The sequence below is a fragment of the Geotrypetes seraphini genome, chromosome 15 (genome assembly GCF_902459505.1).
Source record: "Geotrypetes seraphini chromosome 15, aGeoSer1.1, whole genome shotgun sequence".
NCBI classification, from domain to species: Eukaryota; Metazoa; Chordata; class Amphibia; order Gymnophiona; family Dermophiidae; genus Geotrypetes; species Geotrypetes seraphini.
The window spans coordinates 8,501,697-8,516,738 of NC_047098.1; the positions used below are offsets into that span (position 1 = coordinate 8,501,697).

Genomic DNA, 15,042 nt, shown 5'->3' on the forward strand with positions numbered 1-15,042 from the left:
AAGAACAAAACAGAAATACAGAAAAATTAGTTGATATTCTGAACCATTTGCAGAAACACTGTCTGTGCACATATTTCCCAGTTGGTACCAATTCAATAACATAGCACTTCCCAACTAACTGTATCTCTATCAGCATCTAAACCAGTGGTTCTCAACCCTGTCCTGGGGGGACCCCCAGCCAGTCGGGTTTTCAAGATATCCCTAATGAATATGCATGAGAGAGATCTGCATATAATGGAAGTGACAGGTATGCAAATCTCTCTCATGCATATTCATTAGGGATATCTTGAAAACCCGACTGGCTGGGGGGCCCCCAGGACAGGGTTGAGAACCACTGATCTAAACAATCACCACCACCTTTTCAAAGAAGACTTCTGCCCTATGACATACTAACCTCTGTGAACATAGCTTAATAGATATATATTTTTGAAACTCTTTTTATTTATCATATAAACCATCCAAGAAGCCCTTCCTGTGCTTCCAAATACAAAAGTATACATATAAGATATCATACGGTCAATCTTTATATTTCAAAGTGCTCAATGGGTCGACCCAGTGTTTTTCAACCTACTCTTGGAGCCAGTCATACCTAACCAGTTAAGTTGCCAAGATTAGCACAATGAACACAGATGAGATACATCTGCATAGAATACATCTCTATGTACAGATTTATTTCATACCTATCCTCCCAAAGAGTAGCAACATTCCATGCTACCAATCCAAGGCAAGCAGAGGGGCTGAGAAGCACCAAGATAGACCATGATCAAAGACTAAATCTAACATTCTATAAGACTGCTTTCCTTCTGGATCATAAAACGAGCTTCTGAAACTATACAGATCTCCTGAATACAAAACCTCATCTTTTTCTTGTTAGGCTAATAGAAGGGATTATAGCCCACAAAAGATCCAGGTTTTTCCAGTTAGAATTTCCCTCTGGATGCCATTACTGCCTCTTTGGGGATAACATTCTTCCTCAAATACTTTTTACTACAGTGATGTATATTTTGATTATCACCAATTGCACTATTTACTAAAAGGTACGTTAGATAGATTGTGAGCCCATCGGGACAGATAGGGAAAATGCTTGAGTACTTGATTGTAAAAACCGCTTAGATAACCTTGATAGGCGGTATATTAAATCCTAATAAACTTGAACTTGAAACTTGTGTCTAAAAAAAACTTGCAAAAATTTTTTCTGAGTTACTTATTTTCTTAACAACATTTTAATTATGCAGATCTACCCTTTCAACTCAAATCTGTTTAAACATCATAACATTAACAGGCCATCTAACTTTATGCAACTATGTGCATAAAATTACACCATCACTATGTAACACAATTACAGTAAGTGTAATTTCCTAATTGCTCATACCTAAAAAAATATAGACAATGTCTATTATTTCCATAAATCTTTGCTTTTGTGACCAGGTTAGTCAAATTTTGCAATGTACCTATTTAAAATGTGAAAATACAGAATTTTCATCTTTTCATTCTTAAAATCATAAAAAGCAACATATGAATCATGATTAACAAGATATTTATATTGAAGTTATACAGAAGGGCCACAGAAGATTTGGAAGTGAGTAGGTTTTTTTAGATTTGCAATTATATTGTAAGTCACTTTCATAAATCAGCCCTCAGAAGTAGTCTCCCATCATGCTCTCTTTATATTATCTTTGGTAGAAGTGTTTGAACTCCAGTATATCCTGGTGGAAGTGCTCACCTCATTCTTCTGACCAAGCACCCATGTTCTTCTTGAAAGTCTGAAGATGAACATCAAGAACATAGACTTTGAAAGACATCATAAACGCCACTCCATTTTACTGTAATTCTTCACCAGATTCTCCATCAACTTCACATAATTTTCAGCCTCGTAATTGCCCAGGAAGCTCCAAACCACTGTGATGAAGCTGTTCCAAGCTGCTTTCTCCTTCCTAGCTAGCTAAATTCCTTGCATTCCAAAATCTTCTTTTTCTGTGGTATGACACAGGAACCAGCTTCGACCTTTCCCTCAGACAGAATAGGAAAGATTTCTTGAGAGTACTTGAAGGCTGCCGACTCCTTATCTAGAGCTCTGAAAAATTGTTTCATTAGGATCAATTTGATATTCAGTGGGGCATTGGTACCTTCCGGGGGTCCACCAGTCCCCATTTGACATTGTTTTTCTCTACAGAGAGCTCAGTCTGGTGTGGCCAATCCAGCCATTGGTTGTTTGCATTTGTGTCCTTGTTGTTCCAAAGGTAGAGATAGCAGGGAAACTTTCCACCTTGAAGGCCCATTAGGAATGCCACCATTTTGAAGTCTCTGATGACTTCCCAGCAGAACTCATCATACTTCAAGGCACCTAGTAAGGTCTTGATGCTGTTATAATCCTCTTTGAGTGAGCTAGTGGAAGTAATGGGAACTTGTTCCCACTATGGAGCAGCTCAGTTTTGATGCTTCTGGATGAGCTGTCAATGAAGAGGCATCATCACTCTTTCAGGATTTTTACAGAAAGGGAGGTAGATACATGGAATAGTCTCCTGGTAGAGTTGGTGAAGACAAAGACTGTGTCTGAATTCAAAAAAATGTGAGACAGCCACATGGGGTCTCTTAGGGAGAGAAGACAGTGGATGCTGTGGATGGGCAGATTGGATGGGCCATTTGGCCTTTATCTGTCATCATGTTTCTATGCTTCTAGGTTATAGGTGATTCCAGTTGCCTCAGACTTGTCACATTGTGGCAGAAGCAGAGCCCATCTTGATGGGTGAAGAAGATGAAAAAACTTGGTGATGCTTCCTCTAATCTGTGACTTGCACACTTTCATCCAAATTCCATGACTTGAGCCTAGATGTCAAAATCTCAACATTGGTGAGACCAAGATGTCTGATCAAGTCGTTGAGGTCTTTTTGGTTTTAGTATGGGTTTCTCTCATCAGCTGTACCACTGATATTGTAAACTAGATCTACGTCATCTCCCTCACTCTCTGACTTGTTCTTCTCTTCTGAAGACAGCTCTGGGGGAGTGGATATGGGGAGCGATGGATGAAAGAATGTCCGGATATGTGATTGCAGATGAATGCTTGCCAGTTTGACATTTGGAAGGGTTCACTATGCAGAAGTAACAGTTGATTGAGTGGTCAGTAGAGGTCTCCCAAATTCTTGTGATAGCAAACTTCATGGCTCTCTTTTCCCCTCTGTACCATCTCTAGAAGAACAAAATGGAATTGTGGTAATGAAAACAATAAATTTATTGCACCTATAACTAATGAGTCTCACAACATATTTAATATATGATATATTTTCAAACAACATTGAAAATTTTAATATTTAAATTAAACATTCTAAGAAATTTTATAAGCAAAAAAATTCCACAATTCTACTGAGAAACAAAATTGTCTTACCTTCTAGAGTTTTAATGGCAGTGTATGTGAAGTGAGGTGCCCCATGTTTGTCTTGATCCCCAAAATATCCCTTGTAGGCATCACCAATTTAGCAGATGTTTTTATGGAGTACTTTATCCCTCATCTTGATAATTGATGGATTGCATTTGCCAGATGTTTGCTCCTTAGTAAAAGGGCCCCCTAAGTTTACTCAGCTTGGAAGCAATCTGGAATGTTCTGCAAAAAAAGTCATTTTCAAAATATCAATGTCCTGGTCACAAAAGCAAAGTTTGAGGGGAATGATAGCCATTTTCTACACTTTTGTAGCATAGACAATTAAGAAAGATCACTTAATACCCAGGAACAAAGGGTAAGTGCTTGTACTCTTTCCCTTTGAAAATTACCACATTAAAACTACAGATGGGGGAAGGGATTTGGGATTTAGCTCTTAGCTCAGGCTTTTTTCAGTTGTAACTCAAGTTAAGATATATTCAGGTACATTAGGTATTTCCTTGTGTCTGGTGGGCTCACTATTTAAGTTTGTACCTGAAGCAAAGGAAGGTTAAGAGGTTTGGGCAAGATCGCAAGGAGCAGCAGTGAGATTTGAACTAGGCTTCCCTGGTTTTCAGCCCCAATAGGCTATTCCTCAAAAAGCATACACGTATACATAGCAGGTGTAAATGTATGTTATTTTGTGTACACAATTTAAGGAAAAAAAAGCCACAGAAACACCTCTGCTCTTCATGAAGAAAATTATGTGCAAAATGACATTATGCACACTTTTACCTAAATATACTCTGGACAACTACTACTACTACAAATTTTACAAATAAGCCATTTACATGCATAAAGCTGTTTTAAACATAGAATTTATTTTTTTATAATTTCCTCTCAAATAAAATAAATATGGATGTTATCATATACTCTTTAAAATCTGAGCTCAATATAAATTCCATCCACGGTACACTGAATTTACACCCAAATTCTCAAAATTGCATGTGCAAATATGGAGGTGCACCATTTCGCTGATAAACGGAGTCATTTAGCACTGATAATCAATCAGCAGCATTAATTGGCATTACTTTTTCACACACGTCTTTGAGCACTGGGATCTGAAAAGGGGATGGGGTCACGGGAGGGGCATGGACAAGTCAGGGGCATTCCTGGAATCTGAATGCAGTTTTACCTAATATGAGGGAGATCAATTCCTAAGTTAGGTGTGATAATTTGTGCCAGGTTTTAGTTGGGATAAATCCCCAACCCCAAATTGGGGGTGTTTCCCTGTGTCACACACTATTCTAGAAATGGCAACCAACTCAGAGCCATTTACAGAATCACGCTAGCCACTAATTTTTATCAGTGCCCAAATTTGGGCACCATTTATAGAATTGAATCCTTAACGTGTTGTGTATAAACAAGGAGTGATTGCTTACTGCTCAATTAACTGGAACATTTGTCAGATTAAAAGGTCAGCTAAATGCAAAATACTTTTGGATTGTTTAGCGAGCCAACCATATGAAAGCTTCTAAAATGATGAATATCTGCTGCCAAGCAGCTATGCCTTAATACACAAATAAAAGAAAATGCATTTTACGGTCAACAACAACAAAAAAAATTCCTTGCTCACCTACTTCCTCAGTCATTGCCAATTGCTTGTCATACGGAATTTATTCACTTCTTCTCTTTGTGAAATGCTAAATGTTGCTTTGCAAGTCTCTGTTTATGTTTGTAGAGCTACATTTGCAATATGGTCTTTTCTCACCTGATATTTTATTGTTCTATGCATGTTACTGATTGTTTACTAAAGAAAATGTAAACACAGCAAGGACCATGTGCTCAGTTTTCCAGTCTAACACAGAGGAAACATGACTGCAGAATGTTGGAAATGCTATGAGGCACTGGGATGGGAAGGTAACGACTGGGAGAAGGTAAGAGAAAGGAAATAATAGCCATGACTTTGGAGGAGCCAGTTCTGAATAATAAAGGCAGGGAGGACAAAGAAAGCAGTAGATCTGTATTACAATAACTCTCCCCCCTTCACTACAGAAAAGATGCATAGAAGCTTCACATCCTCTGCTCTGCATTTTTGGTAGCTCTCAGCATGATTTGTCATATTTTCAAACACTTCCAAGAGGTCAGTCAAGATGCATGATTTCTTCTGTTCAGATGTAAATTTTAACAAGCAGGATAACTGAAGCACGTATGTCGAATCTTGTTCCAAATATTAAAATCTCTATGTAGAATGAAAGATTAGATTCTTACTTTGCTAATCTTCATTCTGTTAGAAGCCATAGGAGTCTGTACATAGCTGTTGCTTCCCATTACTCGTGAATCTGTAGAAGGGTGTCACTCAAACTCCAAACTCCTCCCATTCTGCAGTGGAGAGCTCCCTCTTCAGTTAGCACCAAATCAATAGAACTCCACTGAAACAGAAAAAAGAGAGGAGGGCAAAGCAATAGAACTCCACTGAAACAGAAAAAAGAGAGGAGGGGCATGGGGAACTCCCCCAGTGACAAACTATATTCTGTTCTGCTCTATAACTTATAACCCTCTGGGATGACTCTGTTACAAATCGTGGTATCATCCACAAAAAAGGCTAACCCTACCTTCTAACCCTTCAGCAATATTGCTTACAAACAGAATCAGTCCCACCACCAATCCCTGAGGCATTCCACTACTCACCTTTCCCTCCTCCAAGGAAATTCTATTAACCACCACCCTCTGGTGTCTGTCCGTCAACCAGCTTCTAATCCAGTTCACCACTTTGGGCCCTAACTTCAGCCCATGGAGTTTAAGAACCTCCTATGAAGAACTGTGTCAAAGGCTTTGCTGAAATCTAAGAAAATTGCATCTAGCGCTTGACTTGATCCAATTCTCTAGTCACCCAGTCAAAGAATTCAATCAGATTCATTTGGCAAGATTTGCCTTTAGTAAACCCATGTTGCCTCAGATTTTGTAATCTATTAGAGTCTAAGAATTTCGTTATCCTTTCCTTCAGCAACATTTCTATTATTTTTCCACTAACTGAAGTGAGGCTTAGTGGCCTGTAGTTTCCCATTTCATCTCTGCAACCACTTTTGTGAAGAGGTACCACATCCGCTCTTTTCCAGTCTTGTGGAATCTCTCCCGTCTCTAAAGATTTATTGAATATTTAAGAGGACCCGCCAGAACCTCTCTCATTATCCTGGGATGGATCCCGTCCAGACCCATAACTTTGTCCACCTTCAGTTTTTCAAGTTGTTCATAAACACTTTTTTCCATGAACAATGCGGTATCCACTCCGTTTTCAGGTGTAATTTTTCTAACCAATTGCGGTCCTTCTCCATGTTTTTCTTCTGTGAATACTGAACAGAAATATTTGTTTAGCATGTTTGCTTTGTCCTCATCATTCTTCACATAGCGGTTCAAACCTTCTTTCAGTCTCATAATTCCATTTTTTGTCTTCTCCTTTCACTAATATACCTGAAAAAAATTTATTTCAGTTTCATTTGATATTCTTTTCTGTACTCCTCTTCTTGAGTTTTTTTTTATATTTCACAAACACCAATTCTTTTGTCTTTATTTTCCCCGCCACTAATTTGGAGAACCATATTGGTGTCCTTTTTCTCTTATTTTTATTTATTTTCTTCACATAAAGGTCAGTAGCTCTTTTTATTGCACCTTTCAACTTGGACCACTGTTTTTCCACTTCTCTTATGTCTTCCCATCGAATGAGCTCCCAGAGGAATAGACCCCGAGCTCCTGAAGGGACACAAAGCAAGCTGACTCCACAGGTACTCAAAAAGATTGGCCTGGGAGCAACAATCCACTCACGCAGGACTGCGTCCTTTCCCCAGTGGAGTAAGCCTGAGAAGGGGACCTCCGAGCACAGAAGTCAAACAGGAAAAGCGAGGAAAGCAAAAATACCTGAAAAGAAGAAAAGAAAGCAGAGCAGATCAGAAACACACCTTCTGAGTTTGCAAGTAAAAGGAAAAACTGAAGAGGGAGCTGTTCTCCACTGCAGAAGGGGAGGAGTTCAGAATGACACACTTCTGCAGATTTGCGAGTAATGGGAATCATAAGCTATGATACAGAATCTTAAGCATTTGCTACAGAATAAAAAGATTTTTAAAGAACAAAAAAAAAAAATCCTGAAAGGATAAAGGAGAAAAAAATGACAAATAACAGGAAATCTTGATAAGAGAGGAAAGCAGAAACCAGAGACTAAGATCAATACAATTAGAAAAAGTAAATGACCAGCCAACAAAGGTAGAAACAATTTTTAGTATAGAATAAAAGTAGTATGGTAGCTTTGTTATTTAATATTTATAAATATAGAAAATAGAAATAAGGTGGTATTTCCTAAAACTAATTTTAATACCTTTTTTGACTGTAGGAAAGCAAACCCCCTTTTCTCCTGTCAGAAGAAGATACCATAAGAGCAGTATACTGTCCTGACCTAAGGAAGGTGGTTTTGGTCTCTGAAAGCTAATTGAAAAATGTGTTTAGTCCAATAAAATGGTATCAACATATTTTCAACCCCAGCTCAGAATGTATTTTAAACCTGTGTACAAACCATTGCCAACTTACAATTCAGATACAGTAGTAGATCCCTGACTAAGAGGGCATATAAACTAAGGGCTCCTTTTAGAAAGCCATGCTAGTGATACCCACGTGGCAGATGTGATAAAGCCCATAGGAACTGAATGGGTTTTGTCACATTTGCTATGCAGGAATCACTAACGCAGCTTTGTAAAAGGAGCTCCAAGTTTTGTACCTCAGGCAGTGGAGGATATAGTGACTTGCTGCAAAGTCACAGGATTCCGACTTCCTTGGTTTTCAGTCTACTGTTCTAACCAGAGCTGTAGAGTTAGAGTCCAGAAACTCAGTTTACCCTGTTGCATGCAGGGATTTGTTGTTCTGATTTCCCCACTGCATTCCTTAAGAAAAGCAAGATTACAAGTCCCAGCTTGCAATGAATCAGCACTGTCCTGTGAATCTAGATCCAGTTTCTAGTATATATCTTGAATCTAAAGTTATATTTATCAGTACTTTATATTATATCCAGAATAAAAAGTTTAAAGCCTGGCGGATAGGAAACAGAGAGTGGGGGTAAATGGACAATACTCAGACTGGAAAAGCGTCACGAGTGGAGTGCCACAGGGTTCGGTGCTTGGACCTGTGCTCTTCAACATATTTATAAACGACCTGGAATTGGTACGACGAGTGAGGTGATTAAATCTGCAGACGATACGAAGTTATTCAAAGTAGTGAAGATGCAGGAGGATCGCGAAGACCTGCAACGTGACATAAACATGCTCAAGAAATGGGCCGTGACATGGCAAATGAGATTTAACATGGATAAGTATAAGGTGATGCATGTCGGTAACAAAAATCTTATACACAAATACAGGATGTCTGGTGCAGTACTTGGAGAGACCCCCCCAGGAAAGAGACTTGGGAGTACTGGTTGACAAGTCAATGAAACCATCCGTGCCATGTGTGGCGGCAAAAAGGGTGAACAGAATGCTAGGAATGATTAAAAAGGGGATCATGAACAGATCGGAGAAGGTTATCATGCCGCTGTACCGGGCCATGGTACGCCCTCACCTGGAATACTGCATCCAGCACTGGTCGCCGTACATGAAGAAGGACACAGTACTACTCGATAGGGTCCAGAAAAGAGCGACTAAAATGGTTAAAGGGCTGGAGGAGTTGCCGTACAGTGAGAAATTAGAGAAACTGGGCCTCTTCTCTCTTGAAAAGAGGAGACTGAGAGGGGACATGATTGAAACATTCAAGATAATGAAGGGAATAGACTTAGTAGATAAAGATAGGTTGTTCACCCTCTCCAAGGTAGGGAGAACGAGAGGGCACTCTCTAAAGTTAAAAGGGGACAGATTCCATACAAACGTAAGGAAGTTCTTCTTCACCCAGAGAGTGGTAGAAAACTGGAACAATCTTCTGGAGACTGTTATAGGGGAAAACAACCTCCAGGGATTCAAGACAAGGTTGGACAAGTTCCTGCTGAACCAGAATGTACGCAAGTAAGGCTAGTCTCAGTTAGGGCACTGGTCTTTGACCTACGGATCGCCGCGTGAGTGGACTGCTGGGCATGATGGACCACTTATGAGTCAGACTGCAGAAAAATAAAGGAGTCAGAGTCAAAGATTTGGTGTACTGACTCCATAGCCCTGGTTCAAAGCACCTAGTCTATGCCTTCACTTTAATGGGAAGAAGGGTGTCAAATGCAGAGGGTATATCATTTTAAGGGAAATTTTAGAAATAAAGATAAATGCTAAATTTAATAGTAACACTGGCACTCTCTTTTTCCGAAACACTGCTGTTTACTAAGCCAAAACATAGCACACACAGTCAGTTCAAGACCCCTAATGTCATCCACCCAAACTCCCACCTTCCCTACTGTTTCGTTTCTAGTGTTATATTAATATTGATGTGATGTTTGAATGTGTAAAGTAGTGACATCATCATATTATTAGTATTATCTTTTGGGCTCAAAAGAGGCTGTGCCAACCCTCCCCCCCCCCCCCCTAAAAAAAAGATAAAGCCACCACAGGGCAAGATCAGCTTCTGGAGCACCACCTGCCCTCACAAGAGAAGTGCAAAGGTCATCTGCCCGCATTACTTTTTGCTTTCTTCGTTTCCCCACCTACCAGGCTTGCTCTCGTCCCGGTCCGATTTCATGGCGAACACTCGGCCTGGGCTCCCGACTCCTCCCAGCCACGCAGGAAGTACCGTCGCCTCTACCTGGGCTGCCAGGAATGTGACCCTTTCCCAGGTTGCCGAGTCGGCGGCCGTGACGTCACGCGGGGGCGGGGCCCGTGGCCGAGCGCGAGCCCGACTCTGCAGTCGGAAGCTTTTGTGCGCTCTCGGCTCCAGGGACTTAACTTTAGCGTCGGCCCTCCCTCTTTCTCTCGGCTGGATCGCGTGAGGCGGTGTCCAACCTCGGCCCGCGCCAGGTTTTCAGGATTTCCCCCAATGAATATGCAGTGCGTGCAAATTCATTGGGGAAATCCGGACTGGATTGTGGCCCGAATCCGTCTTGCAGCAGCTGCTACCCTGGACAATGAAAGAGACCATGTCGAAGGCTCCTTAATTGGAGCCCTTTTATGAATGGCTAGAGAAAATGAAAATGCACTCTTTCACCAAAGGAAACACCGAGGAGGAAAGAGCCTCCCACCCCCCAATGGTGGTTTAAAGGTGTTCTGGCAATAACCACAATGTTTATTTTTCATTTATTTATTTATTCAATTTTCTCTACCGTTCTCCCAGGGGAGCTCAGAACGGTTTACATTAATTTATTCAGGAACTCAAGCATTTTTCCCTGTCTGTCCTTGTGAGCTCACAATCTACCTAATGTACGTGGGCCAATGGGGGGATTAAGTGACTTGCCCAGGGTCACAAGGAGCAGCGTGGGTTTGAACCCACAACCCCAGGGTGCTGAGGCTGTAGCTTTAACCACTGCGCCACACACTCCCCATTGGCACAAAAAACCTCCCCTGGCATTTACAAAAGCTCGGTGCGGTGCACTGAAAACTGTCTTTCACACATTAAGGAGTCCTTTTCCTAAGGCGCTAAATCAGTTAGTGCTCCTTTTATGAAGGCACATTAGAGCCTTAATGCGCGGAGCAGCGTGCGCTAAAATGCCACACGCTAGCCGCTACCGCCTCCTCTTGAGCAGGCGGTAGTTTTTTGGAGGGCTAGCAAGCGCTAATCTGGTGCATGCGCTAAAAACGCTAGCGCGCCTTTGTAAAAGGAGCCCTAGATTTTTCACTGCACCGCACAGAGGTTTTGCAAATGCCAGGGGAGGTTTTTTGTGCCAATGTGGTTATTGCCTGAACACCTTTAAACCACCATTGTGGGGTGGGAGGTTCGATTCCGAGGCTCTATCCTCCTCGGTGTTTTTGTTCAGCCTGTTGTTGCTACTATCCTACTTTGCACCATACACATAAAAGAGTTATTGATTATATTTATAGAGAAAACGTTCAGCTCAGATAAGAGTTAATAAAACATATAATTCCTAATACAACGATTTCTGGAAGGGTTACAAGTACAGTATGGATTCAAGACATAAAGCAAGTCAATGCTGTTCAAAGAAAACCAAATGTAAACGAGGCTATGTTGCAATGCCTTAGGGAGTTTATCCCATGTACACACATTCCACTGAATCACGTGCTTTATACATGGCTTTTATCCCATAATTTATGAAGAACTGAACTTAAAACAAGGTCCCTTTCCCACAAGATTGGCTGTTGTCATACCCCATTCTAATTCTCTAATGGATTTACAGACATTTTCCACTTTAAGTGCACTTTCCTGTGCTGTGTGTGTGAGAAAACCAGGAATGAACTTCTACAGTTCATATTTAAAAAACATGTTATAATAAAGGGCAATGGCTTCTGTCCTGGGTGCCATCTTGCTAGGACACTGGCACCCTCCACCTCTCCCCGTGTCAGCATCGGCGCTCTCTCCGACATCACATCATGCCTAAGGAAGTGACATTAAAGGGCAAATCGACACCAATGCGGGCAAAAGGTACAGGAAACGAGAAGGGGTGCGCAAGCAGGGAGGGTGGGTGCCTCTCACCCTCACTACGCCACTGATAAAGGGGTACCTGTAATTGTGTTAGGTACATGGATGCCACAAGTAATAAAGGCACTCATCTTCATACCTAAGGCCATATTTTGCAGGAGAATGATGCCCCCTGCCCTAAAAAAGATACTGTCAGCACAATCTGCGACTAACTCAGGTGCAGCTCAGCTGACAGGCAAGAAACATCAGCATAGGCCTGGAAATTTGGTCCAGATACACTGCTGCCAGCCGATGACCCCTCTCCTCCCTCTACCACACAGTGGTTCCCAATCATGCCTGCTTACAAATCTAGCTTGTCAATATTCGTTGTGGATATCCTGAAAACCTGACTGACTGGGATTCCCCAGGACAAGATTGGGAACCACTGCACTACCACTTCCTATTGCAAAGCAGAAGGTGGGTAGACTCAATGAACTGGATATGCCACATTTCCCATAATCCATGCTGGTGGCTACATGAAAATGGAAAAAGGCAAAGGGGGAGATGAAGACAAGCAATAAAAATGTGGAGGATTGTAATGGGAGGTGAGAAATAGGGGAATGCAAGAAAAGAGGAATGTGAAGAATTGAGGAGGAGGAGGAGGAGCGTAAAGGAAGAGAAAGAAGATTAAGGTGAGAAGGGAACAGAGATGATCGGGAAGAGGTTGTGGAAAGAAGATGTGAAGAGCATGTGTGTGCTGGTCTAGAAATGAAAGAATGGAAGCTCCTGACATAGAGATTTCCTGCTTGTGCTCTGTCAATTTCAGTACAGTCATCACCTGATCAATAACAGAACAGAGCTTTTCTTCCCTTTTAAGAGTCTACCACTGATAAGTCTTCTCCTCTCCCAGTCATCAATGAGATCTCATTTGTGAGGAGCCAAAGATGGACAAAGCAATGGGGCCAGATGGTGTACAGCCAAGGGTACTGAAGGAACTTAGGGAAGTTCTGGTGGCTCTGCTGGCTGACCTTTTCAATGCTTCTCTAGAGTCGGGAGTGGCACCGGAGGACTGGAGAAGGGCAGATATGGTCCCTCTCCACAAAAGTGGAAGCAAGGAAGAAATAGGGAACTACAGGCCGGTAAGTCTGACTTCTGTGGTAAGTAAATTAATAGAAATATTTTTAAAATAGACAATAGTGAAGTTTCTGGAATCCAGTGTATTAGAGTACCCGAGGTAACATGGATTCACTAGAGGCAGTTCTAGTCAGACAAATCTGATAAATTTCTTTGACTGAGTGACTAGAGAATTGGATAGAGAGAGAGCACTAGATGTGGTGTATATAGATTTTAGCAAAACCTTTCAGTGTTCCACACAGGCGTCTAATAAATAAACTGAGAGCCCTCGATATGGGCCCCAAAGTGACTGACTAGGTCAGGAACTGGTTGAGTGGAAGACAACAAAGGGTGGTGGTCAATGGAGATCGCTCTGAGGAAAAGGATGTCACCACAGGTGTGCCTTAAGTTTGGTTCTAGGGCCTCTTCTTTTTAAAATTTTTGTAAGCAATATTGCTGAAGAGCTATCAGGTAAGTTTTGTCTCTTTGTGGATGATACCAAAATCTACAATAGAGTATGTTTGTGTTTATTGTTCATCCAGTCTGCCCTATAATCACAATTTCATGATTAAATTAAAATGTCTTTTTTCTTTGTTATTTCTGGGCCATAGACCTTAGTTTCCAAGTACTGGAGTTACTGCTGAAGCTCACTCCAGCCTATCCAAATAATCTCATTTGAGGGATTCAGACCATGAAAGTTAGTCCATTCATATTCTAATTAGAGAATAGTGCTGCCTGATTCACAATTCGAATAGATTCACCATTCACTTTGGGTGAGTCGATTCAAATTGATTTGGTTTTTAAAAAAACCTGCCTAGCCGATTCAATGACCCAGGGTTTCTCACCGCTCAATGGTGGTACGCAATCTGACCGCTGGCTGCCGCCGCTGCTCCCTGCTCGCCGCTCCTGGCCGCCACCAGAAGCCCTTCTCCCCCGACATCAGTTCTGACATTGGAGATAAGGATTGTGGGCTGGCGGCGTGCAATCACTGCACAATAGTCCTTACCTTCCTGGATTTGCGGTGAGCGGCAGACCGAGGGAGAGGAGGAGGAATCAATGGCGGGTAGGCAGGCTTCAGCGTGGCAGGGAGGGAGGTAGGAAGAGGGCACTAACTTACAGCATAGTTAATGCTGTCTTGACCCCTGACCTCAGGACTGGATAAACCTAATACAGTGGTACCTTGGATTACAAGCATAATCCGTTCCAGGAGCATGCCCGTAATCCAAAATGCTCGTTTATCAAAGTGAGTTTCCCACATAAGAAATAATGGAAACTCGATTTGATACGTTCCTCCCCCCCCCCCCCCCCCGAGAACCGGCATTGCTCCCTCCGAAGGCCCCACCTGCAATCCGGCACCCTCCCCCCTGCGATTCGGCACCCCCCCCCCCCGCCATGATTGGGCACCCCCCTGCTGTGATCCGGCACCTCCCCCCGACGCAATTGGGCACCCCCCCCCCCCGCCGCTTCATACCGTCATCTGGGCACCGGCATGTCCTGTGCTTGGTGCCGGTGCCCGAAGATCAGCCTCCTCATCTGCTAGGCCTTGAACATCTGTGCATGCTCAAGGCCCAGTAGATAAGGAGGCCGATCTTCGGGCACCGGCACCAAGCACAGGACATGCCGGTGCCGAGATGACGGTATGAAGCGGGGGAGGGGGTGCCCAATCGCGGCGGGGGGGTGACAGATCGCGGGGGGGGGGGGTCTTAAATCGAGCCACGCTGGGTTTCCGAGGTGCTGATTTTGCAAATGTTTTGCTCATCTTGCAAAACACTCGCAAACCGATGCACTCGTAAACCGAGGTACCACTGTATATACATCAGTAAATCAAGGGGAAAGAACTCCAAAAGAGGTTCTCCCATCTAGCAGAGCCACCAACTTCAAAACCACAGGGTCACAATTTTCTGATGAATCACTTTGTCATTAAGCCAGGGAGTGGGGGGGGAGGGAGGTTCTCTTCACGGCTGAGTCACTGACACAAAAAAAGGAGCCCACTACTGAGCTCTGTTTTCATTCACCACAACTGGGACAGCACCTGATCTCTCCTAGAGCTGGGACAC

General features: G+C 42.5%; 1 protein-coding gene across 3 annotated transcripts in view; it reads right to left on the bottom strand.

Moving 5' to 3' along the window:
• The window catches only part of KAZN (kazrin, periplakin interacting protein), a 455,715-nt gene that overhangs the window by 141,667 nt on the left and 299,006 nt on the right, over positions 1-15,042 (bottom strand). Inside the window, exon 1 of one of the 3 annotated variants that reach the window (XM_033921360.1) lies at positions 10,015-10,242. The exons of the other annotated variants lie outside the window; for them this stretch is intronic. Within the exon in view, the coding sequence (XP_033777251.1) occupies positions 10,015-10,045 (31 nt within the window). The 5' untranslated portion in view covers positions 10,046-10,242. Of the gene's footprint in view, positions 1-10,014; positions 10,243-15,042 lie in introns of those variants that run through there. 3 annotated transcript variants of the gene reach the window in all.